The sequence below is a fragment of the Tyto alba genome, unplaced genomic scaffold (genome assembly GCF_018691265.1).
Source record: "Tyto alba isolate M040663 unplaced genomic scaffold, T.alba_DEE_v4.0 Super-Scaffold_2, whole genome shotgun sequence".
NCBI lineage: Eukaryota > Metazoa > Chordata > Aves > Strigiformes > Tytonidae > Tyto > Tyto alba.
In genome coordinates, this window is record NW_024881282.1 from 3,121,474 (window position 1) to 3,147,761 (window position 26,288).

The following is a 26,288-nucleotide window of genomic DNA, read 5'->3' on the forward strand; positions in this document are numbered from 1 at the left end:
TATTTTTCAGCTAACACCTCTGATTCGCTTTTGCCAAGGGTTGTTCTTAGTTTTGTTCTGTAATTCTTGGCGGCGGTGAGCTTGGGGATTTGAAATGCCCCTTAGACAAGCGAGTGACGCCTTTGTGTGTGCGCCGGTGCTTTAGCAGTGGATCGGCTTGTTGTTTAATTCAGCCTGTTAACGGTATTATTCTGTATCCTGGTTACGAGACCCTTGGTTTTCCCAGGCCTCTCACGAGGTGATTTCTTTGTTTACCTAAGCAGCCTGTCAGTTCCCTGAGGAATTTTTCCCCAAATTTCTGATTTTTTTTTTTTTTCCATTCAGTAAGTTGCAGCTCTTTGCATGTGACGAGGCAAAGGTTCAGACCATGTACCTGCTTGGAGGTAGAAATGCAAAAGGGAGGTAGTATTTCCTTTCTTACACACCCATATAAATGTGTGCAAGGATGCACATGGAGGCTTGTTTGCCCCATGCATGCATGCATCCATCCATCCATCTATCCATGCATGTATGTCCTGGCAGAGGTGTGAGATTGCTCGTGTACCCCACTGCTGAGCAGTGAAACACCCTTATGTTGTTCTCCCACCTCCTTGACGGAGACTGAAACCCATCCACACCATATCACTTGCAAACACAAGTGGCCTGTCTGTGCTTGTCCATTCTCTTTGTCCCTTCCTGCCGTGCATGGGGTAGTTTGTAGGGGAACGAGGGAAATAAAACCTGGCTCACACGCACAAATGCCTCATCCTTTCTGCGAACACCCAAATATTGCAAAATTTGAAAGAGACAGGCAACTGAAGGCAGGATTGGGTCCTGAAGGGAGTTTACTTCCCAGATTCGTGTCGTAAAAGCATGAAATCCTCACCCTCTAACCACGTGGTGAGTCATATTGGCATGAAGTTGGTGACACGGCCCGGCAGCATTCCTCTCCTCCCCATACGGGCGGGTGGCTGCGGGCGGTCACCATCACCACTGTATGTTGCACAATACTATACTGTAAGACTGGGTAAATATTGACAGGTGACTTTGCACTTTGCATTCGCCACTTGCGGACCTTCCTTCTCCTTTTGAGACGTTCACGCAGAGCCCAAGATGAAGGTCGAGTTTGCTCCGCTCTCCGTGCCACTGCAGAGGAGGCTTCAGACAGCATCGGTGGTTCAGTGGGTCTTCAGCTTCCTATGTCTAGGTAAGAGACATCTCCTTTTCCTTCTCTGAGAAGACAGAGCAGCTTTTGTCCCAACTCCTTCTCTCCCTGACCCGAACGAAGACCAAAGGTCTGGGACCAAAGGAAAGTGGCATTAAAAACATCTTCTGAGAGCTTCCAGTGAATCCCAGGCCCTGTTAGGACAAGTGATTAGCAGCAGAAATTGCACTTGCATGTCTCTGTCTCACTGTAAGAAGAGCAGTGCTTGTTTTTTTTGCTTGTTTGTTTGTTTTGGGTTTCTTCTCTCCATCCAATCTGAGCACAGTGGAGCTAGGGAAGTGCCTGGCTACGTGCCTGTGCACGGGAACATCGACGGGTCTTACCCAGCAGCTAAACCAGCATGGGGTTTCAGCTTCTCCTGCTCTTTAGATTTTGTGTTTTCCTGGTCTAAGGTATGGCCCTGCTCAGCATTAGTCATGAGAAATGGCATTCCCATGCCTGAGGGATGGTACGATGGGAAGAGCATGAGGGACTCTGCTTTGCAACCCTGGGAACAGACACCTCACTTTATACAGATGTCCCTGCACACCCCAAAAGGACATTTTTCCAGGAAAACCCAATCAGGTTGGGGAAGAGACGAACTCGCTACTGTGTGGAGGGCACCAGGTGCTGATGGAGATGAGAGACATGCAATTTTGGATAGGATGCACTGGGAAATAAGGAGATGGGAGACCCAGAGGCAGTTTATCAGAGAGTGCAAACTGTCTGGGATGATTTACAGCCCATCAGAGGCCAAGCTGGAAGGTGACAACCTAGGGTTTGCCATTGTCATGCCAATTCTTAACCTCAGATGGGATCTGTGTAAAGCTTCTGCTTTATTGTGGCAGGATAGTTGTTGACTAGTCCCAATACACAGAGGCAGCAGATCTTTGTGTATATATGGGTCCAGGCACACAAGCATCTCAAAAACAATAGCTGGAGAGAAAGCAGAGGCTATGCTTCAGAGTCTCATTAAGTTTCTGAGATGGCTCCATCCAAACTCTGCTACAGACCTGAGGCTGAAAGGTCACCTCTGCACCAGTATCTGACAGACTGGAGAACTGGGCCATACTGGTCCAGATTGTGTAGCTGTTTGCATGCTTCTTGGCATAGGTTTGGTCCATGTAACACTCCTCCAAACTACAGGTTAGCCCAGTCTGGGCAATGGCAGAGGCCAGGGACCATTGCTGGTAGCCAGGATGGGTGAGGTTGCCTCTTATTAGAAGAGAACTAGCAACATGGGCATGACTGTTCAGCTGTTGGGCCAGCAAACGGGCTCTGCTGGGGTGATTTGGAGAGGTGGAACCAGTGTGGCCTCTTGGGTTGCTCTGGGACAAGCTGGAGGACATCACTCTCCATCTGAAGGGGAAATCCCAGTGTGGCAGTGGTGGCACAGCCAGCTGAGCCACCGTCAAAGCATGGTTATGGCATGGCAGAGTGCAGGGCACATGGTGCCATCCTGTACTGGTGTTATAAACCCCGGGGCTCTTCCAGTGCAGAAGAGATCCCAGCTGTGATCAACCTTCCCCTGCACACCAGAGACCACCGTACAGGAGGAGACATGGGTGTTGTTAACAGCGCAGGGGAGGGGAGATCTGGTAAAATCCATGCAGCCTTAGACCCAGATGGCCAGACTGGGACATTCTGGGGTGCTCTGTAGCTCCCTCCCTGCCCCTGCACTTGGATTTCCTCCCATGGTGCCTGGATGGGATGTAGTAGAGATGTGGCTGCAATGTTAACAAGGGATAAAACAACACATCCCCATTCCCAGCATGGATGAAGCTGGGTCTTATGGAGCTTTAACAGTATTTTCAAGCAAAACAACTTGTACTTTAGGTTTTTCCCTTCTTGGTATTGGGAACAAGCTGAAATTTGACTTTTCAGTGATGGAAATACTTCTGGAGCCAGCAGAAAGCCAGAAAATGGGCAGGGGAGGGAATCCTCCATAGTCAGAGGGTAATGGGGAGCTACTCGAAACACAGCCTCTTCCTGCTCCGGGGAAATGCAGCTTACTCTGAATGAGCATGAGACCCAAACCCACCCCTCCTCCATGGCTGACCTGTTAGAGATTACTCTTTCCCTGGAACAGTTTTATTTTGCTTTTGTTTTTTTTTCTTTTTTTCTCTTTGTGATACAGTCTGAAACCAAAAGCAGTTAAGAAATGCTATAAGGCAATAGGAAGGTGATAACCAAAACTTATGAAGCGATTCCAACTGGTTTGATAAATTTTACAAAGTTTTTTTAAGTCTAGAGCTTTCCACTCAACAGCTCCCAGTTTAACAAGAGCGAAATCTTGATGCTAAGGGACACCCTTAATTTCATCCCATGAGCTGCCCAGTACCCCATGCCTCACTCAGTTATAGCCCACAGGCACAGAGATCAGACCTTCCGTGGGCAGGATTTGGCCGCTCACTGCTCCTTTCTCTCTGAGACAGGCTTGTGCTTCTGCTGCCAGGAAAGGGCTCCCGAAAACACAACGTCGGCCACTGCCAGACATTTGCACAGCCCCTTGGCTGGAGATCCCAGCAGCCGGCCGCTTGGCAGCACTGGTTGCAGGCAGCTGTTGCTATGGTTGTGCAAATGGATCCCCTGAGAAGCCAAGTGCCAGGCGAGGGGCTCATTCATTCATTCTCTGTGGGGTGCTGGATGAGCACAGCAGCTCGACCCCGGTGCTGGCAGGGAGCTCAGCTGCAGCATCTCTTGCAACAGGCAGGCATTGTCGGTGCTGCTGGTTTTCTTGAGGATGCTCCTGGCAAGGGCAACGAGACAAAAGGGGCCGTTTGCTTCAGATGCTGACAGTGGCTGGAAAGAAAGTGCACGGTTCAAGGATGGGATGCGGGGTGAGGAATTGGACCAACTGCAGAATCCCAGTACTGACCAATGCCCCCTCCTAAAACGGTGGAGTCAGGCTTCTGCGGGTCACCGAAATCAGCAGGCTGGTGCCCAAACCTGCTGCACTGCTTCCCGCTGCCTCTCTCATTCCCCATCTCCACAAACCTGGGCGTGGGGCATCCATCCAGATGCATCACGCAGAAGCGTTAGCGTAGGGCTGAACCCGTGCAAAAAAAAAAAAAAAAAAAAAAAAAAAAAGCAGCGCAGGGTGCAGGAGAGTTGTGAGTACCACCTCTGCGGAGGCAGCCTATGGCACCAGCCTTTGAACCTTTTCAGTCAGCAGGGTTGACTCAAAGGGCATTACGGGCTGAGCGTAGTCCACAGCCTCGGACAGCCTGGCCAGGCTTGGCTGTGCCGAGGGGTGCGACACCCATGCAGGCTGGCACTGTTGGGGACTCCAGGCTGGCACTGGGGACCTCAGCCATGAGCATCTTGCAAACCCTCCTGACAACCGCAGTATGAATCTGACTCACTCTGGGGCTGCTGCGATGCCAAAAGTCTCTTTCCACAGGCTGCCGTTTTCTCTGTTTCAGGCTGAATAAGCAAATGCTGGGTTAGCAGCAATGTTGAGCCCAACAGCACGCTGATGGGACAAGGTCCCTGGTTGGACTTGGCCAGAAAAGTCTTCTGTGTGCTTTGGAGCCTGTGGCTCACCTGGAGCCTGGGGCATATACATTTGTGTTGTCTGTGATATGCCCACGTTTTCGTCCAGGGAGGGATTTGCAGCTCACAATAAAACTACTTAACACCAGTTACCCACCACCAAACACTTCATTTTTGCTCTGGGTTTCTTTGAGGGAGCCCAGTCCAGGAAACCACTCAGCCTGTGAGGGGATCCAACAAAGCCATCACACCCACAGGGACGTGTCTTCTCTTTGCTGACTCCCATATGGCCATGGAGATGTGAGGTGCTGGGTCTTGGATCATGAGGAACTACTTCAGAAGCACGCCTGGTTGACAGGATGGGTGCAGATCCTGGTGGCCCTGCAGTCCAGAAATGTCTTACGACTCCTTCACCCAGAGCCACACCACCATGGACAACCATGGACAAACGTCCTCGCATCTGGCCTGAACAGAAAGTGTAAGATTTAGGGTCTATATGGAGCTTTCCTTCTTGTCAAGGGCCTTTTGGTTTTAGTTTTAGTTTGAAGGAGTGTCTCTTCACTTTCCATGACAGTGTAGACAGTGCAGCAGCTAATCTCAGCCCAGACTAGGATTACCTGGCCGTTTTCAGATAGCCAAACTGATGTGATTGCAAAGACATCCATAATTCCCTTTGACCTCCTCTTGCGGCCCATGGTGATGTCTGCCTTGAAAGGTCTCTGTGTAAGGGCTTAAGCCATTTTACAGCAATTTAGCATGTGCGGTTGGGCTACCTCGCAAGAGTCCACACCTGCAGAGGGAGGAGATGAGGATCACATCTCTTTACAACCTCACCCCCAAACCTGTTCCTCCTGAGTGTAAAGGCATGGCTTGAGAGATTGCAGCCTGAGGCTGGGAATCAAGGGACTTACAGGGACAGAAAGGTGGAAGATAGATATTGTAGTGATGCTGTGGCTGAATACTAAAGGTAATTCTCCCCTCCTTTCACTTAAAAAATACTGTAAAGGCAGCGAGGCAGAGATGTGTTATAATCACATCTCTTTGCCATTTGTATGCCTGATGTGCCTGCAGTCCCCCTTCCCACCAGAGAGCTTGTTCCCATGGAGAGCTTGGCCAAGCTGGGGGTTGAAACTAGATGGTCTTTAAAGTCCCTTCCAACTCAAACCATTCTATGATTCCTAGCTGGAGAGCTTGTCTGGCCCAGCAGAGCCCTGGCAGCCAGTGGGGTTCAAAGACGGGTTTCTAATGAACTGGGGACTTGCAGGTTTTCCCCTCATCACCATCATGACAGACTTTCATCTCTTCCAGCAGCATTTCCAAGACCCAACAGCCCTTTGCAGGTTGCTTTGTGGGTACAGCGGGTTGTACATAGGCTGGAGTTTGGCCCCAGGAGGGAGATATCTGCTGAGGTTCCCTGGCCAAGAGCCTAATGCCATGTTCGTGATATCCTTTAAATGGTTTGCCTGGCAGGTAGCCCAGAAAATGACAGTTGTTTGTAGAAAAGCAGATGCTGACAGAAATATGGCTCTCGTCCGGGCAGACCTGAAGTGGTCCCCAGTCCATGGAGGGACAGGCAAGAAACCCTCATCATTCCTCATTTTCCTCTTGGGATTACCCTCAAGGCAAGAAAGAAATTGTTATGGGGAGTGGCTTCACAGCAGGCAAATATTCCTGTTTGCCACCCATCCCTTCTGCCCTGTCCTGCAGAAAGGAAGCAGAAGGAGCAAGGCGGTGGCTTATTTTGTCCTTGCTGCTCTGCCTCTGGGACATGACCCATGGAGGAAGGGGAGTGCGTGTTGCCCTCCAGCATGGATTCAGGAAAGACTCAGGATTTGCAGGAATAGAAATGGATCTTGGCTCCTGGTGCATAGTCCTTCCCCCTAGCCTTTAGCACAAATGGATGCAGGATTTGGCCCTTTCTTGGGTGGGGTGATATTTTTCAGTGGCTTGGAGAACAAAGAATCTCTAAGATGTGAAGAGTCACCTGTGTAACCTAAAAGAGGTGAAGTCTGTGCCCATGAAGGGACACTGGAGCCAGGCTGAAGAGCATGAAGACCTGGGTGGTGGGGCTGGTGGTGGACCCCTCTTGGGGACCTGACATGGCTTTTAGGAAGCAGCGATACAGCTCTGTGGCAAATATCTTGTGTGCTGGTGGATGAGAAAATCTTGGTGTCTAACCGACGGGATCACACTGCCTCTGCTATGTTTTCATGGAAGAGTTTGAGGACGTGACACACAGACATCTGCAAAAAAAGTTGGAAGGGGAACAGCAATCTCCCTTGAATCAAGCAGCTATGGTGACTCCCCCTCACACACCAGGCAGCGGTACCAAGAACCCCCTTCTCAACAAAATACAGCCTATAAATAATCACGTGTCTGCCTAAGGCTGGGGTTGGTATGGATACAGGGAGTGGGATTTAGCTATGCATTTTCTAGAACTTTCCTGTCTCTTTGATTCCATCCACAGCAATTTTCAGACTGTCCATTCTGGAACAGGAATTGGCTCCTTTCCCACAGCAACCAGGGCACAGTAATATTTTACAAGCGCACAAAAGAAAAAAAAAAAAAAAGAGAAAATATTTTAAAATTGAGTGAAAGTCACTGTGTGCAAATTCTGCACTGAAAAAAAAAAAAAATGAAGTGCATATGAATCGAGGGAGAAATTAATAATTATATAATTGCAAGATAAAGCCTCACTCGGATGATAAGAAGTGCATGGATTTGGACCAGAACAACTCCTTCATTCTGCAGAATGTACTTTGAGCTTTGCACGGTATGATAAAAAGAGAAGTAGGCATTGCAGTTTTGCAGCAGACCTGATGACCTGGCTCCCAGGTGCAGTAAAATTGCAACCTCTGCGTTGTTCCTTGAGCAGTGTTCATGTGTCATGTGGACCCTGGAGCTTCGTTTCACGCTGTGTGCTATTTTTGTCAAGAATTATAGAGACTGTGTCTGTGGCATTTGAGAGGAGTGGCACCAGGTACGAGCTGCAGTTGGTTCTGACCTGGAGGATGCGTTACAGTTTAGACCTGTTGCTCTGCAGAGAGCTGCAGTGTTTCCCCATGTCTCTACTATATGAGGACATAATATCCCATTTCAGCTTTAAGGAGATTTAGGATCCTGCTAGATTATTGTTTTTGTTTTTTTTTTTTTTTCTTTTCTTTTCCCCATAGAAATTATCAGTACCATCACGCCAATGTTTTAAAATGGGGAAGGTATTTGTTTTTACACACAAAGCTCTGGAATCAGGGTGACTTATCACAAAAAAAAAAAAAAAAAAAAAAAAAAAAAAAAGAATACAAACCAGTCCTACTTATTTATCCTTAAATAAAAGCAAACAGGAGGTACAAGGAGATCTTAAATGAGAGCATCTAATAAGTCTTCTCTGATAAGCCTTAGCTGAGGTGAGCTGGAGAGGACAGGAGACTCCCAAAGATGAAAATCCAGGTCCCAGAGGATAAGGGCATGGGTGCACCTGTCTCACAGCTGAAGCTGAACAGGGCATCTCCATCCTCGTGTCCTTCATCCCTGGGTGCCAGATCTGTGATGAATACCCAGAGAAAACCAAAATATATAACCCGCTACACATGATGTAACCCATGAGCTGGGCGAGGCAAAGGGTTTGGATGATTTTTTTTTTTTTTTTTTAGCTCAGTCCCCCCCTTCCCAGACAACGCCAAGGGTTCCAGAGGGACAGATGGAGAGGACACAGCTCTTCCCAGGCACTATTTAGGGCATCTGCTTTACCAGGTGGCAGCTTGGTGGCCATCAACCCTTCCCAGTCTCTGCAGACAGATAGTATTTGGCTTGGGTGGGATTTGATGTACCAAGTGGTGCTTGTTTGCACACAGACTTCTCTTCTCTTGTTCCTATGCCAAAACATGGGGCATGAGGGAGGTGGGAGGTAGAGGGCAAAGATGAGCACTGACTGGAAGCGGTTCAGAAGAGTCTTTAATGACATGGGAAAGTCTCAAGTCATTAGTGTCTTAGGGAATTAAATAGAGCATTCTTATAAAATCTGTGATGACACCGAGATGAAATGACTGAAAATCCTCTAGAGGCCATGATTAGAATCGAGAGGGAACCCAAGAAGTGGAAGAAAAGGTCCAAAATCAATAAGAAAAATACAATAAAGGGTAAAATCTTACGTATGGGAAGATTAAAAAATTAAAAATCAAGAACACAGTTAAAATGGACAATTGATAGCTCAGGACAAAGCTATTGGGGACTGTACAGACAAGGCATAGTGCCCCCTCTTTGCTGCCATTGCAAAATGCCAGGTGTCATCAAGGGGTATTAACAGGAGTTTTGGGGTAAAACACAAGCATTACGGTTGCAGAGATCAGACTGACTCCAGAGAAAAGCCAGACAGCAAAGGGATAGTGATCTGATTCTCAGGGACCCTCTGGATGCAGTGAGGTCCATCAGTCTTGTGGGAAGAGGGGGACATGGTGGCCTTTGAAGAAATAGGTGGTTGCTGCAAGGATGGTGCTTGATTCCTCTCCAGGTTCCTGGGTCAGATAGGAAAGAAACCACTTCTGCATCAAAGTTGCCTTCATACTGGAAAAATAATTCATCAGCAAACCCAGTGAAGGCTTGGGTTCCATCCCAGCACCAAACAGAATCCCTGCAAGTGAATAATTCCTCTCCTAAAGTCCACCTAACCCAACTGTCAACTCACTGCTGGCTTTTCTCTCAGCACAGTGCTGCACAGCTGTCTTCATCACCCTCTTCTTCACGCGTTTTTGGCTGGTTAGTGCCCTCTACACAGCATGGTGGTTCATAGACAGGGAAAAACCCAGCAAGGGTGGGAGGCGGATCCACACCATCCGGAACAGCGTCGTCTGGAGGTACATGAGGGACTATTTCCCCATCACGGTAAGTACCATCGATCCCATCAGCTCTCAGGAGATTCAGGGACCAAATTTGTCCTTGGTGTTTGGAGGTGGTCTGGGGCCAGCAGTCATGGCATGGGGTGCTGGGAGGTCAGTGTTGAAGGATTGTCTTCCCAGCTCCCAAGACCTGCAAGATCCAAGAAAAAAGGTAGACCACCATTTTCACAACTACATCCTTTAATCATCTGCCTTTTACACACCCATTTAACCTCACTGTATTCCAGCAGTTAGGGAAATCTCCCCTTGCCTGTTTTCCATGTCTATATTGCAACACTCCTGCTCTTCAGGTTGCTCAGCATTTACCCAGTGGACACAGGGCCAAGTTTTGACCAAATTCCAAGAGATCCTGGTGACCTGCAAGGTCATCATCCCCTTCTGCTGGGGAACAGGCTAGGTGGGTAAAGCTGGATGTGCACTGGGCAGTCTCACAGAGTTGCTGTTCCCTTGAGAGGGACTTCTGTGACATTTCCTGATTTCTTTTAATGCATGTGGCTCGCCTTTGCCCTTACTCTTTATCTGGTATCCCCTTGGCACGGTATGAATGCATGGACCAGCACAAAGTCCTGCCTCAGAGCCATCACAAGTCAGTACAAATTTGAACAGTGCAGAACAAGTGTTCATGGGCCATGAAAAGGAGTGAGTTTTGAGGGTGGACCAAGCTATGGCAATTGGTAAGATAATTCATTTAATGAAACTTTGTCTGTTGAGGGAACTCAGATGGGATGCACACAGGTGGTTAGAGAGAGCCTGGAGTCAGGATCTGGGTGCTGCAATCCAGCTAAAATGAAGTGGGGACCCCAAACAGCCAAAGGACTCATCAGCCCACAGGAAAAACAAGAACCCAGTCTGAGAGTCCATCCTGCACAAAGTAGGGCCTGGAATAAGGATTAGGGGGAGCTGGATCAAAGTGAGGACCAGAGATGACATGCCCAAGGTCACCCATCAGATTTGTTGCTCAATCAGAAATAAGAGCCAGCTCTTTAGAATACCAGCCCTGCACTTCAACAGTAAAACATGAGATTTGCCTCTTCAGTTTGTCCAGGAGAAAAAACCCACATATCCACAATAAACACACCTGAAATTTTCAAGGTTCTGGAGTGCAGACTGCAAGATTGGTGTAGAAGGAGATTAAGTTAGAGTAGAAGTCAAGACTGGGCAAAAAAAATTAGAAGATAGGGTCTGTCTGGATCTCTCTTACCATTTCTGAGTGTATCTTACACATAGTTGTGTTATAACAACTCAGATGAGCACATCTGCTCCTCAAATGATGGTGCCTAAAGTGTATCTTCTGATGGCACATAATCCTCTTTTGCAGGCCACCACTCAGTACAATATTGACCCTAGTGCTGCAGGTAAAACGGGGGCTTTGCCAAGCCAAAACCTAGTTACACAGTGTGTCCCAGCAAACACTGCTCCTTTTCATCAGAGCGGAAACATCACTTGATATCAAGGCAAACTGCAGCATCCAGAAGAGCAACACCATGAATATACTTAGATCTGGATGTAAAGGCACCACCTCCAGACTACTCCAAGAGCAGATGTTGCACCAGTAAAATCAGAGTTTTTTTATTTCACTTGATTTTCCCTCCCCTCACTTTGATTTTCATCTCATCTCCAATATGCCTCTTGGGTTGGTGAAGGTGAAGGAGAAAAGGACAGTGTTGTCTGTGACTATGTCTGGTTCATGGCATATCTCACTGTGCAAGCTGGGATTGCCTCTCACAGGACCTGGGTGCAACTGGTAGAGATAGATGTGTTGGGTTGAACCAGACGATCACCCTCCCTTTCCACTGCGGTGGACAATTCAAATAAATCTACTGAATTTTGTGCTGGAAGCTGGCATGAGTTAGCCAAATTTCCCATGTCTCAGCTGGGTGATCTGCATCTCCAAGTTGGCTCTCTCCAAGACCATCCATCAAAGTAAGTCTACCTTGTGTCTGTCCTGCTGCCATTGAGTTTCTTTGCTCAAAGGCATGGCAGAAAGTGATGCCAAGGACCTGGAGTGAGTTATTTTATGGCTCATCTCAGAGATTAACTTGTGATTTAAGGGCTTCTGAGGGAGCTTCAAATCAAGGCCCCCAGAAAGTATATCATAATATTCTGCAGAGGAAAAGTAACACATCCCAGGAAAGCTTGTGGTGAGTTTTACAATAAGGGACAGGTAATATTTCATTAAGTTTAATAGGAGACACCAAGTGAGTTCCTAATAAATTATTCTCAAGGTTGCCTTAGAAATTGCTAGAATCACTATGAGCTATTTATGTGGCTGTAATGATTATATGCAATATATATTCTGTAAATTATTTGCGGCCACCACTTGGGCAGAGCTGGACCACCCTCTCTGCTAAAACTTTGCTGCCAGCTCAGCCCAGCCCAGTGACAACTCCTCTCCTGTCCCTTTGTAAGGACATGGAAACCCCCTCCTGAACGCCACACTGCATTGTCTGTGTGTCCTTCCCTCCCTGGGTGCCACTGCCGGGCAGGGAAGCCCTGACAGCATGACCAGTAAGACCAGTAGAGGGAGCGTGGCTACTGGGTTTGGATGCAGCTCACTGGGTGAAGGCAGGGAGGGTTCAGTGGAGCCTTTCTCCAGCAGAAAACGAAAATATAATAAAAAAAGTATTACAGTTAAGCAATCACATAATACTATTTCCCAAAAACACTTTCTCAATCTTCCACACTTTGTTTGCTCAAGGACTTTCTAAGCCAGAATATAGGATTTAGCACCTTACTGAATTCACCTGCTGCCATTTCTCACTACAAGAGCATGGAAAAATGCCTGGCATCCCCAGCATCCTGCAGCAAGGAGCTCCCCAGGTGAATCTCACAGGGTGAAAGTCTGCCTGCTCCCTGATCATTTCGCTGGAAATTCTCTGCTTAGCCCATGCAAATCCTGTCCCACCTACCCATGAAACTCCTGGTTTTATGCTCTGTTATTTATATCCCCCATCTGACAGCTTTTCTCCCACCTCAAGACCAAAAGTGTGTTTGCTCCCTTGCTTGGAAGGCATTTAATTTCATACTGCCAAGCACGAGCTGATTTGTTCCTAGCAGAGTGGAAGTTAAGGACTGTAAATATTACTTTAACCATCCCGTTCGCTGCTCTCATGATGAATTAAGCGGAGCTTTCAGTCTGAACATGCACAGCTGGATTATCCCATGGATCTCTCATTTGCCAGAACAGGGACCCAAAGGGAGCGGGATTTGGGGACATGGACCGGGTGGACACTCAGCACCCTGTGCCTTGTTTTCATGTAGATTGAGTTTGTTCAGCCCTGGAGAATTAGTCATTCTGGGAAGATTAACTGTGGCTCCTAATCCTCCCAGATACTAGCAGCAAATTCAGCATGGCCAAGCACCAGTGTTTGGAGGCAGGAAGAGCTGCCTGATCTTTTATTTTAAGAAGTAGCTGCAAATTCTGCCTTTAAGGGATCCCTGGGCATATTTTCTGTTGTGGAAACAGAGAGGTTGAGATGAGCATCTGTTTTCCGGGGATATGGGCAATGTGATTTTACATTTTGCTGCAGAGAGAATGGGAACGTGCAGGCTCTGAGCTGTGCAAGGAGCACCCTCTGCCGATACCACCCTTGCACAAGTGCCACTTCACTGCTTGGTTTATTCCCCTTGGAGCTGCCTGTATTTTAATTAGAGGTTTGGGAGTTATAGGGTCAGGCAGGACCAGTTTGGGTGATTTTAAAAGGGGGAAGAGAATAAAAGCAGTGAGAATTCAAGGCGGGGTCAAGTGCATTGCCCAAGAAGACTACTTCTGCTTCATCCCCCTGTATTTTAGCACTGTTCTAGTCCTTTTTAATACACCCTCATGATAGGCCTGCAATATATGGCTGAGCTCAGCTGCATCTTAAAACTGTGGAAGATATACCAAAAGGTGCAGAATTAATCTGTTTGGGGCAGAGTGCATTTGAACAGATATCCAGTGATGTCTGCTGTGGACTCATGTTGCCCACAGAGAGATTTTGGATCCTGCAGACTGCTCTATCTATGCTATGTACAAAAACCAGACAAAAATCTGCCTGCTGCTGCCAGGTCTCTGCCCAAACCTTTGTCTCCATTTGCACAGTCCCTTCCCCATTATTTATCAACACATCTTTATGAAGGATACACCCAGCATTACAGTAAAAACAAATTTCTCCATCACATGGCCAAGCAAATGCACATCTTCACTGCTTCTTCTCTCCAGCCCCTCCTACCACTGTGCTGTCACCAACCTCCCTCATACCCCCCAATATCCTCTGATAACCTCAGCTGAAGAGCACCATGGATGTGCAGAAGGTGAGGACAGGGCTGAAATGGGGATAGCAAAACCCTGACAAGATCCATCTCTACCATAGTCCTCAAACAGAAGTCACTGTCCTTCTTGATGACTCTCAGTTGGGGCTGGATGCTTGGCTTAGACAAGACATTTCAACTTCGGATCACACAACCTGGATTACGAGTTAAATCTAGCAGCCTATTCAGAGCAGCCTGAAAAGTGAATGCTGAGTGGAGAAGGTCCCTGTGGTCTTCACTGCACTATTTTCCCCTTGTGAAGAGCCACAGGACATTTCTTACTATCCTTGGGGTTATCTAAGTGCCAGTTGGACCTTATTATCTATAACAACTGGCAGAGTCCCAACCTCTGTCATTGTGCTTGGGGACCTGCTGGCATTATTGTTTTTTTATTAGCATAACTAAAATGAGTTATTGGAAAGTTAGTTGAACCCTAGGAGCTGTGATCTGAGATGGTTCCGTCCCACAGCTCATTCATTCTCATAACTGCATAAACCATGACGGGGGTTATTTGAGTGTGTTGTGGTTCTGGGGAAGTACGAAGCATTGCAGAGAGGGAACAGCTCCAGTTTGTGTGAACTAAGCCCTGCCAGGAATGTATTTTTTCTTTTCATGGAAGAGTGGTATTACTTGTAAATAAGGATTTTATGATGTTAAATATAATTTCTGATTTCCAGCAGTCTTGACTTTTCACTTTGCTTTCGTCTGTTGGCTAGAGGAGAGAAGAGGGATTTTTAAAACTAAAGCAAGACATGGCCAAATGGCCCAAAGCCACATCTCTCTCCTTTTCTGAGGAACTTTTCTGTCCCATGTCCTGGCCTTCTCTTCTCTAACCTTGGGTGACCTTAAGTAAGAGATAGGCCATGGCCAAGGTCAGGTCCACCAGAGAACTGTGTCCCACCATCTGCACTGCCAAGTAACATGCTAAACCACTAGATAAAGGTCATACAAGACCCCCAAAAGCAGCATCACACAAGAGCAAGGGAAGACTTGGGCATTTTGGACCTGCCATCCTTACCCAACTTGGGGAGTGAGGGTGGTGAAGTCCCAGCCAAACTCAATTTAAACCCACCTGGCTGGTCTGACTCCCTGATACTTGCTGAAAACACATCTCTAACCTGGCATTGTAGCCCCTGGAGAAAACCCCAGTGCCCAAACCCCTCTATCTCTCCAACTGTCCCTTTCAGACCCTCACCATTGCTGGGACCTGAAACCTATCTTCCTCAGCAGCTGCTGGCAGTACTCAGATATTTGCCCTTCTTTTGGTCTCCCATCCAGACACTCTTGGGTGGGCTACCAACGTCTCGTCACCTTGGCACAATTTCTTCTTTGGATCTGGATGGGTTTCTGGATTTCTCTGTTGGGTTCCATCTCACAGAAAAAAATGGCTGTGTGTTTCAACCTGTGAGAGATGCTCTTTGGAGGTGCCTGGGTAGACAGCAACAGACCTGAGGATTTGCTTAGGACAAAGTTGGAAGGAGGTTTATCCTACTGAAGAGCAGATAAAGGAACGTAACATCCTTGGAAACAGAGTTTGGGGCCAGAGAAAGATAGAAATCCAATAGCAGTTCAATTTGGGAGACTTTAAATGAGGAAGGCAGAAGCTTGCTGACCAGCGTTCCTGACCACATCCTCTTCTGCCCTGTGAACTGCTGTGGGGGTAATTCCATGCTACTCCCTGTCTCCTAGCACATGTTCATGGATCCCTAAGGATGCAATGTCATGGCATGTCCGTGCCCTCCCTGACTACTTGTCCCCCGGCATGGCAAGCACCATGCAGTACCCATACTCATCTCAATTTGATTTGATTAATTCCTCACTTAATGACTTTTTAATCCCTTCAGGCCTGCAAACAATGCTGGCTGGGGGCCTGGGTATTGCTTCACCTCCAGGGCATGCTGGAGCACCCAGCCCTCCAACCCTTTGGATTCAGGGAGAATTTCATTTTCCTCAAGTGTTAGTGCACCAGCCTTACACAAGGAATCATCCGTCCTCCCTCTGTACATGGTTTTGGGGCAGGACATTCCAGTCTGTAGGGGACAGCCAGAAAACTCCATCCACATCTCAAGGAGTGAATTAAAGCAGTCTTGTTAAACCAGTGCTGAACTCCTGGGCTGATACAGTGACTCAGAATCCCTAACTCCAATTAGCTTAATTCCACTCCAAAATGAATCAAAAAAACCCAAAACAAAACAAAACAAAACAAATACCAAATGAAGGGTACTTTAATTCCAGCTAAGAGCATCTACTTGGGATGTTAATGTAGTTTAACTAATCCAGTTTAAAATTAATTTGTGTTAATTTGCTTGAGATCCTCACCACTGCGTGGGCTCGTATAAGAGCCCCTGAAAGTCTGTGTATACATTTCCCTAATGCAGCTGACAGTGTATGGAGCAGGTCTCCATATCTTTGCAGGGGCTGGGGGAACTGGGGCAGGATTTCACCCATGTCTTGGACCCACATTTGAGTAGACAGAATACAGGGAAGGTTTCTGCTACAGAATAATCACTGTGAGCACTTAACAACTGTAGCTATCAAGATATTTCTTCATGAAGGAGAAGCATAAAGTAGACCTCATCCTTCAAAACACAAATTTAAGTTCATTTGTTGGGAAGGCCAATATAACCCCAGATCTTGGATCTGAAAGGCTTCATAACACCTTTGACAAAGGGTCACTACTGCTGTCAGCAGTGAAGAAACCAGTCAACATCCTGACCATGCCGAAGGGAAGCCTGGGGAAGCCCATGCCTCAGTTTGGAGAGCACATCCCTGAGCTGCTAACAGCTCCTGGCCTTCAGATCATAATTTGGCATCCCTCAGATGCCTCTGAGATGAGAAACTGGTCTTGTCTCACCAAAAAACCTTTGGGTCGAGCACTTGCCTCACTTAGGTGTTTATGCACAGACTGTCTTGGCTGGACCCTTATGTCCTTCGACAATTATTAAAGGTTCAGTCCACCCAGAAAGACCAGAGCAGCAAACGTCATCTGGAAATGACAAGCCAGCCAAGTCAGGAGGGAGGAGAGTCCCAGTCCTCTGCACCTCAACTCCAGGCCTGTTAAGCACTTTGGGGTTGGAGTGCAGGAGAGACAGGCTGTGCAATGTCAGGTATTAACTTTGTTCATAGGAGAAAAGGGGAAAAGCAAATAAACAGCGTGAACAATCCAGATGGGAGGATCGAGTTTCTGCATTAAAGAGTTTCCAGAAGGAAAAGGGTGATTTAGAGTCCAGGGGCCTGACCTACAGCAGAAGAGACTTTGCTGAAGTCTCTTCTCTGCTACAGATTTCCTTCTCAGTCTTGTACAAGCTCTTTGGTTTCTCTGTAAGTTCTGGCCAAATCATCCAAAAGTGAGCAGGCACTGTGACAAAATGGGGACCTTCTCTCCTCTCTTTTGCTTATGCCCCAGAAGGAGCCCAGTCTACAAAACTGAAAGAGGCAAATAATTCAACTAAGTCACTAAGATGTGGTTAGTGATACTGCGGGGGATGGGTCTTGCAGAAGCATTAACCAGATCCATCAACTCTCAAGCAACTAGACTCCTGCCCTCTAACCACCCATGACTTAGAGCAGGGAGTCAAAAATCACAGATATTTTTTTTTGTCTGGAGGTCATGTGGTCCAACCCCCTTCTCAAGCAGGACCACTCAGATGTGGTTGCCCAGGACCGTGTCCGAGTGGCTTTTGCATTTCTCCAAGGATGGAGACTCCGCAACCTCCCTGGGCAACCTGTGCCAGTGCTCGGTCACCCTCACAGTGACAAAGTGTTTCCTGATGTTCAGGGGGACCCTCTTGTGTTTCTGTCTGTGCCCACAGCCTCTGGTCCTGGCACTGGGGACTGCTGAGAGGAGCCTGGCTCTGCCCTCTTGGCACCTTCCCTGCAGGTATTTATATACACTGATGAGATCCCCCGGAGCCTTCTCTTCTGTAGGTTGAATAGTCCCAGCTCTCTCAACTTTTCATCATAGCAGAGATGTCCCAGTCCATTCAACATCTTCATGGCCCTTTGCTGGACTCTCTCTAGTATTTCCATGTCTCTCTTGTACTGAGGAGCCCATAATCAGTTCCAGCACTCCAGGTGTGGCCTCACCAGTGCTGAGCAGAGGTCAAGAATGACCTCCTTCCACCTCTGGCAATATATTTAACACAGTTGAGGATACCATTTGCCTTCTTTGCTGAAAGGTGTCATTGCTGGCTCATGTTCAAATTGGTGTCCAGCAGGAACCCTAGGTCTTTTCCTGCCAATTCCTTTCTAGCTGGGTGACCCCCAGCATGTATTGGTGCTTGGGGTTGATCCTCCCCAGGTGCAGGACTTTGTCCTTTTTCTTGTTGCATGTCAAGAGATTCCTCTCAGCTGGATACAAAGGATACATAGAATCAGATATACAGATCGTGATCAAGATCCAAAGTGAATGTGTTGTTTAAAAGGCCCAATCCCGAACCAACAATGGTTGGTAGAAGTCCAGACTTTAGTGGTGTTGAGATGAAGAGTCATTGATCAGAGACAGATATGCATTGGGATTGCATTTAGCTTTGCCTGTGGCCAGAATTAGCCTTAAAAAAAAAACAACTCAGAAAGCCTAGCAAATAATATGGTAATGCAAAGCAAGATGAAAAATGCAGTATCTGAAAATGGGTATGCACTACAACAAATAAAATAAATCACAAGGTGATTTAAATAAAAAACACAAAGAGAAAATATGATCAACCAGAAATAGAGCTGGAAAGATTGCTGGTTGGTGGGTGTCCAGTAATTTGTATGGGGACATAACCTCCCTCTTCCCTCACTTCTTACCATAGAATTATAGAATGGTTTGGGTTGGAAGGGACCTTTCAAGGTCATTTAGTCCAATCCCACTGCAATGAGCAGGGACACCTTCCACTAGATCGAGTTGCTCAGAGCCCCATCCAACTTGACCTTGAATGTTTCCAGGGATGGGGCATCCACAACCTCCCCGGGCAACCTGTGCCTGTGTTTCACCACCCTCATTGTAAAAATTTTCTTCTTTATATCGTCTGAATCTCCTCTCTTTTAGTTTAAAACCATTACCCCTTGTCTTATCACTACAAGCCCTACTCTTCATTCTTCCCTGTCTTGTCCCTGCTTCCCCTTTCATTTGGGATGAGCACCATGGCAGCACCTGGATGTTTCCTAGGGAGGGTTTTTAAGTGTGTGCGATGTCTTAGCACAGGTGAACTCTGCTGTTGAAACAGTTTTCACAGCTCAACGGATACCCTGAGTTTGGATCTTCATTAGCAAGGAGGATGGTGTGAGCTTGGGGTGCAACCAGGCTTTGAGCCTGCTGTCACCCCCCCACCCTCCCCCCCTTCCTGCCACCCTGTGCACACAGAGCCAGAAATGTAGTGGTTTGTAACACACCCAGGCATCTCTCCTCCCTGCTTATAAATCACGCAGAGATGAAAGGCTGTTTGGAAGCCGAAGATGAATGCAGGAAACATTGATGTAAGCTGAGATTACTCAAAAATGAGCAAATGGTGGCAGGGGCCCTGGGTATTTAGTGATTCAGCCATCTGCCCCTCTTCCTGCCTAGGCACCTCGCACCCTAGAAGTGGTGGGACTCGTGTTTGTCTGTTCCTCTCATTAAGAGCAGGCGCTTGAATGGGCACATGTGTACAGTCAACAGTGCCTTAGGACAGATGGGAAATTAGCCACGATGATGTGAGAAAGTAAAATACACCCTTGTGATTAACCTGTGGTTCTGGCTGCTTTTAGGAAAACACATGCACCATTAGCTGCTCCTGGAGCGAGGATGGGACCGAGGTACCCGGGGGGGTGACACGCTAAAACACACAGGGCTTTGGTTCTTCTTGAGAGCAAGTGGCTTTGATCTGTCTGGAAATTCATGGTGGCTCTGTGATGGCTAAGATTGGAAAGGTTCATCCTTCCCTGGTTCTGTGAACATCCTCAGCACCCACAGGAAGGGTGCAGAGATGTCAGTGTTCAGTTTTGACTGCTCCTGCCTGGGTTATGCACAAGCTGGCCGATGTTGGCATGGCAGGGTCTTCTCAGTGGCATAGCTGGAAGGTGGGTTCATCATGCCAGCCCTTCTCTGGGCAGACCATAGCAAGGTTAATACACAGAGTCCAACTCCTGTGTGTCCCTTTATCACCCTTTAATCGTCCCCTCTTCTGCTGTGGTCCCTGTTCTCCCATGTAGTATCTCCCAGTCTCCAAATCCACTTTCAGTTCGGTCAAATGTTTCAGCTAGTTTCTTAACCAAACCTCAAGGGCTGCACTGTATCTACAATCTGTGCTGCCCATTTCTAAAATCTGGACATAGGCATTCCCCATTCCCTCCTCCCAGTAAAATTGAAGCAACCTTGCTCTTGGAAGTCCTCATGGATTACCTGGGCACCTTACACAGGCACAAGCAGCTGGGTTCTTGCAGGCTTTCCCCATTGGAAAGAAAACCATCAGCTTGTTGTCTGTTAGATGCCTGGGAGCTGGATCTCACCTTACCACATACAAAAACATCCTTTAATCACTCAACACATACTTCAGGACAGGACAAACCTTGGGGATACACCGTGTTGTTGAGCAGGGACATATCCCTGCACCAAGTTCCAGCTTTACATGGATCATTACCAGAGTGATTCTGCACTCCCTTTGCTGTTCTGGTTGTGGGGTGAAGGAGGGGTATGTGTGGAAATAATCACCCTTTTCTCACTTTTTAGCTTTTTTTCCATATTAGCAAATGTATTGGAGGACATTTGAAATGAAGTAGGTTCTCAACAGCATCTAGGCTAGCTCAAGGCAACATGAGGAACTGTGCCATTGGAAATGTCCTTTGGGGCGAGTGGGTGGGAGGAGGTGGAAATACAAGCAATGAAATACATCTAGTGAAAAATGATAGAGTTGTTCCAGTTGATCTTTTCCAACAGTGGTGTGGTGGGTGCTATGGGCCTCAGTCCAGAAATCTTCTATCTGCTCTTCATAGCCAATGCTCCATCCCCCCAATGTGACAACACTAATTTGTGGCCCCGTTTTGGCTCCATCCCTGTGTCTAGCTGGTGAAGACGGCGGAGCTGGACCCTAGGCAGAACTACCTGATGGGATTTCATCCCCATGGGGTCCTGGCAGCAGGAGCCTTTCTCAATTTCTGCACAGAGGCATCGGGCTTTTCCACACTCTTCCCGGGCATCACCCCACATCTGATGATGCTCTCCCTGTGGTTTCGCATCCCATTCTTCAGGGACTACCTGATGAGCGGAGGTGAGCAGGGCAGCAGCACAGGCCAACCCCTCTGGCAAGGGGTGGGATGGGTGGGTGCTTTTTTGGGGAGCAGAGAGTGATGACGCGAGGGGAAGAGTCGTCAACAGTCTGTTTGTCCCCGTCTGTGGCCAATCGGATCCCATGTGTAGACACAGCTACTGGAGGTGCCACCCAAAAACTCTCTGAAGTTAAAAATTGCCCTCTTGGCTGTTACCTCTGTTGTTCAACTTCATAGATCACCTCTGAGCTCAGGGCATCACTGTGCTGGGCACTGTGTAACAGCAAAATGTGGAACAAATCCTGAGCAGAAATGCTGAGACCAGCAGGGCAGTGTGGTCCTGTATTTCTTGATTTCTTTCCATGCAAATAACATTCAGGATTGAAATTGTGGTTGCCACTGAAAGAAGGGGAAAATCTATTTTTCTGAAGCTGCTGCTGCTTGCAGGGAAGCAGCATCCAAGGAGAGAGGATGCAAATAGCAGCTCATGCTGTTGCAAAACCACATGGCTGGAGAGTAAGAAGAAATGAAAAGGAATAGGTAAAAATGAAATAGAAAGAGGGGAAAGGGAGTCTGGAGAGATTTTTGGAGACAGGCAGGAGGTGACCTCCATCTCTCACCAGTGGACTTGGGGACTGGCCACTTCTCCAGCCAAATGGGTTTATGTTGGGGGCAAAGTTCAATAGACTAAATGTGGGCATCCAGCTCCATTTGAGATACCCCAGGGCATTCATCACCCTGTTTTCCACATAAACTCTGGCTCTTGCTGCTGAAAAAATATTTACACGGAGAGTGAGGAATCATAACAATGAGATGTGAGAGAGTTGTGACCCAGGTGAAAGAAGGTTTAATCACTGTAATGCAGGTGCACATCAGTGCATAGCTCATTTTCAGGTCGATTGAATCCATTTGACAAAAAGGTTTTAATTTGCAAATTATTTCAGCCCCTGAAACAAGGATTTTTTTTTAAAAGAAGAAAAACAATGATGCTTTGTCATTTCTGAACTAAGGATTTCTAACTTTTGCAAGTAAGTAACACCAAGGGACCAAATTCTGCATGAAATTCCACTTTAAATTAGTAGCATCCACTGAAATTTGTGTGCGTTTTGACTTAAAGCAAATGTTTCACTGACTTTAGAATGATTCAGGTTTGGACATGGTTTCATTTGACAACAAACTGAAACAGGTTTTCCCTGAGGTTTAAGTGCAGCTAGTTGTCAGTTTATATTTTTCTTGATTTTTTTTTTCCTGTTTCTCACTTCTGGGCCAGATAGCAAAGGGCTAATTGTATATTCACTCAGCAGAGCTGTGCGTGAATCCATCACCTTTCAGGGGAGATGGGCTGAGATTACCCATGTGTAGGCAAACTCTGAAAATAGCGTCTAGCACCCTACCAGAGCTGGATAATGGGGAAAAAAAAAAAAAAAGGTACAAAGCAAACCACAGTTCTGTAGGTTTTACAGATGTTCATTTTTTCTTCCTCTCTGACCCCCAGGCCTTGTTTCCTCCGACAAGGAGAGCGCATCCTATGTGCTGCAGAAGCCGGAGGGTGGGAACATGCTGGCCATCATCGTTGGAGGGGCACAGGAAGCGTTGGACGCCCGGCCGGGATCCTGCACCTTGCTGCTGAAGAACAGAAAGGGATTCGTCCGCCTGGCCATCGAGCATGGGTGATGCAGGGGATGGGGTCAAGGGGTGCTTGGGGAGGGGTGTTCGGGTCTGTGGCTGGCTAACGGGGTGTTCCTGCTCGTTTGAGAGGCAGAGGGGAGGTGTTTTGGGGTGGGATCTGCTAATCTTCATGCCTGTACGTTGGGTTCGACTCCCCGCAGCACCCCGCTGGTCCCCATCTTTTCCTTTGGGGAGAACGACCTCTTTGAGCAGGTGAAGAACCCCAAGGGCTCCTGGCTGCGGCGGCTCCAGCACTGGCTCCAGCAGATCATGGGCATCTCCCTTCCCCTCTTCCACGCGCGAGGCATCTTCCAGTACAGCTTCGGGCTGGTACCTTATCGGCGGCCCATCTGCACTGTAGGTAAGTCCTTCCTCAGCACACCAGCACAATTCTGGCCACGTTCAATCTGGCCAAAGTGGGGGTTGGGGACAGTCCCTGGGTTGTGTCAACCTTGTTCTGGGCTGGAACATCTTGGCAGAGAGTGTGAGATATGCTGGAGCATCATGTCAGAGAGCACGAGATGTGATGGGCTAGAAACATGCTCGTAAAGCAACATCCCCAACTGCTCATGTGTTTGGGACTCTGTCTTGGTCTTATGACAGAGCCCAGGTCATCTGGGCTGTACTGGGAGAGCCCCAGAGCAAACAGGGCCACCCCATCATCCCGATGGGATGTAGCCAACCCCAACCCCAGCACAACCTGGTGATACAAACCACTGCAATAGTGTTGGGTTAAACTTCTTCCAAGCCAATTTTACAAACACAAGTAGGACAACACCTAATCAGTTTGCAGGTTTGCTCAGTGTCCCGTGCAGACACAGCCACAAATCCCAACCTATCTGCATGTGAACAAGGCAAGACATTTTGACCAGAGACCATGCCCATGGGAGATCAAATATCAAGAAAGTCTTTGGTTTTGAGGAAGTTTTGTTGGGCTTCAGCTATTCCGTGCTTGGCCCACCAGTGTGGCTGATGCTGTGTGAATTAGTCTAATTAAAGAGGCTGTTTGGAAAGGTCAGAGCTCACCCCACTGATTAGGTTTGACAGCCAGCAATTACTTCTAATTGTTTTACAACCTGTTTGGATTGTCTCAATGGTTTTATGAGCTGTGCAGTATCACAAGGGCTCTTCATTAGCCTGATGAGGAACAGCGTTACATGATGATGAAACTCTCCATCACTTGACAAACACAATTTGAGTAAGAGACCAGAGCAAGAGAGGTATCTCTTGGACTTTCCTGTCCCCTGCAGGTCCTGCTGCTGGTGGCTCTGAGAGGTGGGAAGGGACTTCTAGTGATAGGAATTGAATTAATTGGAGTTGTCATTGAAAAAAAACATGATTTTCTAAAGATAACTGGATAATTTGGTACCTAATAAAAATCAGGTGTTTCACAGAAACTTTAATCTGGTCAAAGTGGAAGCACCTCAATTGCTAGTGTATTTAGATAGCCTTGGGCTCCCCTAGGCCTCAATTTCCCCATTGGCAATGCAGATTCTCAGGGACATGTGGGGACAGCTTGGAAAGCTCAACCCAAATATTAGGATGATGTTGTCTTTATCTGCGGCACATCTGAGCTGTAAGGAGCAGCTGTAGGGACTGCACTGGGATGCAGTACTTTTAACTTCAAAATGCTACACAGTGGGTCTTTGACATTAATCAACTTTGCAGATGGGGAAATTGAGGCAAAGACCTTGGCGACCAAGAGCAGAGTCAGGATCTGACTCTCCATCTCCCTGTGTCTTTGGTTCTGCCTCTTCCCACACTCTGGGACATGACTACTCATATTGATCCATCCACTGCATCCTTGGAGAGGTGGACCCCAGCTCTGTGCAAAGGTGTGCAAAGTGTTCAGAGGGACCTGACATGGGCTCCTCCTAATGCCTGTGCTTGTTTTCCAGTTGGGAAGCCAATTCCAGTGCAGAGGAAGCACAGACCCTCCAAGGAAGAGGTTGATCAAGTCCATCAGAAATACCTAAATGAATTGTGCAAGCTCTTTGAGGAGCACAAAGCTAAATATAACATCCCAGAAGACAGACATCTGGAATTTATATAGGGCTCTTCAAGGAAGGTGAAACCATGGAGATCAAGATCCAAGTTTTTCCCTATCTCTGGAGCTATTTCACAACCTCAGCTTAGTCACAGTTGACATATGGTCTGTACAGTGTAGGTAGAAGGATTTGATTTTTTCCCAGCATTTGCATGGGTGTAAGGCCAGAGTTTTATTTTTTTTCTCTCTGTAGGACAGATAAAAGATATGAAGAAGAAGAAAAAAAATCCCACCTGCAGTTAGCACTACTGAAGCTCCCCAGCAGAAAACTCACACTTCCAGTCTGGCTTGGAGGCCAGTTTTTTAAGATATTTCCAAGCAGATATGAATTATTGAAAGTTTCCTTTGCATTATTTTCATTCAGAAATGGGATGATGAGCCATAATTTCTGCTGAATGCATGTTTTTTTTTTAAAGTATAATTTGTCTAGATCAACAAGCGATCATTGTTTGCGTGATGCTCTTCATGTCTTTAATTGCTCTGGGCTCTTTTCTCACTACCTGAAACATGATTTATCAGAAAGCTCATACTGCCAGCATGATACCAGGCACCTGATGCTGTACCCCACTGGGGTAAAAGAAATAAAACATTTATAAAGGGCGAAGGCTCATCCTGAGGGTTAACCCTATCTGGGATCCAGGAGTTCTGCTTAGAATTTTATCAATTTAACCCCAGACACCCCTGCATGGGAACACCTTGGATAAGTCATCAGCTATGGCAGCGCTGTCACTGTGCATTTAATTTTACAAACAAGGCCACTTGCTAAGGGGAGAGCATGGCCAAGAGAAGGGCGAAGTGATTTGGGACAGGAAATATGGCTCATAAAGCCACGTTTGGCAGGTGATCAAGGCATTAAATAGCTGCTTTTTCTTGATATCCAGAACTTTATTAAACTCTGTACTTAATGGGATTTTGCAACATGGAAGTTTTAGGTGGCAGAAAACCATCTGCTCAGATCAGTTTTACATCACCCCTATAGAACTCTTATACCATCGCCTTCTTCCCTCTCTCCCTTCTTTTCTCCTTCCCTTCCCCACGTCCCATTCCCCCCTTGCAAGGAGCCACCAAAAATCCTGTGGAGCACGTGCACTTCATTGCACCCAGGATTTTTGTTACTGCAGCTGCAAGAATTGTATTTAACAAGGAAAACACACAGAACTGTTTCTCAACTGACAATACCAGGGCCATCACTATGCTTTGTTTTCTTTTCCCTTTCTTCCTGCCCTGATCAAATTACTCCACTGGATTCTTAATCTGAATGACCCACTGGAAATCCCTCCTATTCTCAAAAAACAAACAGCAACAGGGAAGAATTTGGTGGAGCCCTTATTGACATTTCTAAACCCTCCTGTAATCCCATGCTTAATCCAATCAAATAAAGCAGGTCACCTGATATGAATTCTTGCTTGCTTTCTATAAAGACTTTTTCTTTTGTCCTTAATTAAGGACAGAGGTGACTAAGCAAGCACCAGGAAAATAAAAATAA

At 47.1% G+C, this 26,288-nt stretch overlaps 1 protein-coding gene across 1 annotated transcript; it reads left to right on the top strand.

Moving 5' to 3' along the window:
* The first annotated feature begins 1,049 nt into the window (after nucleotides 1–1,049).
* MOGAT2 (monoacylglycerol O-acyltransferase 2) lies at nucleotides 1,050–25,682 on the top strand. The gene is made up of 6 exons (XM_009972970.3): nucleotides 1,050–1,186; nucleotides 9,378–9,556; nucleotides 20,885–21,089; nucleotides 22,583–22,757; nucleotides 22,917–23,116; nucleotides 24,654–25,682. The coding sequence occupies exons 1-6, from the start codon at nucleotides 1,093–1,095 to the stop codon at nucleotides 24,806–24,808; spliced, it is 1,008 nt and encodes a 335-aa protein (XP_009971272.2). The 5' UTR covers nucleotides 1,050–1,092; the 3' UTR covers nucleotides 24,809–25,682.
* Nucleotides 25,683–26,288: the final 606 nt, after the last annotated feature.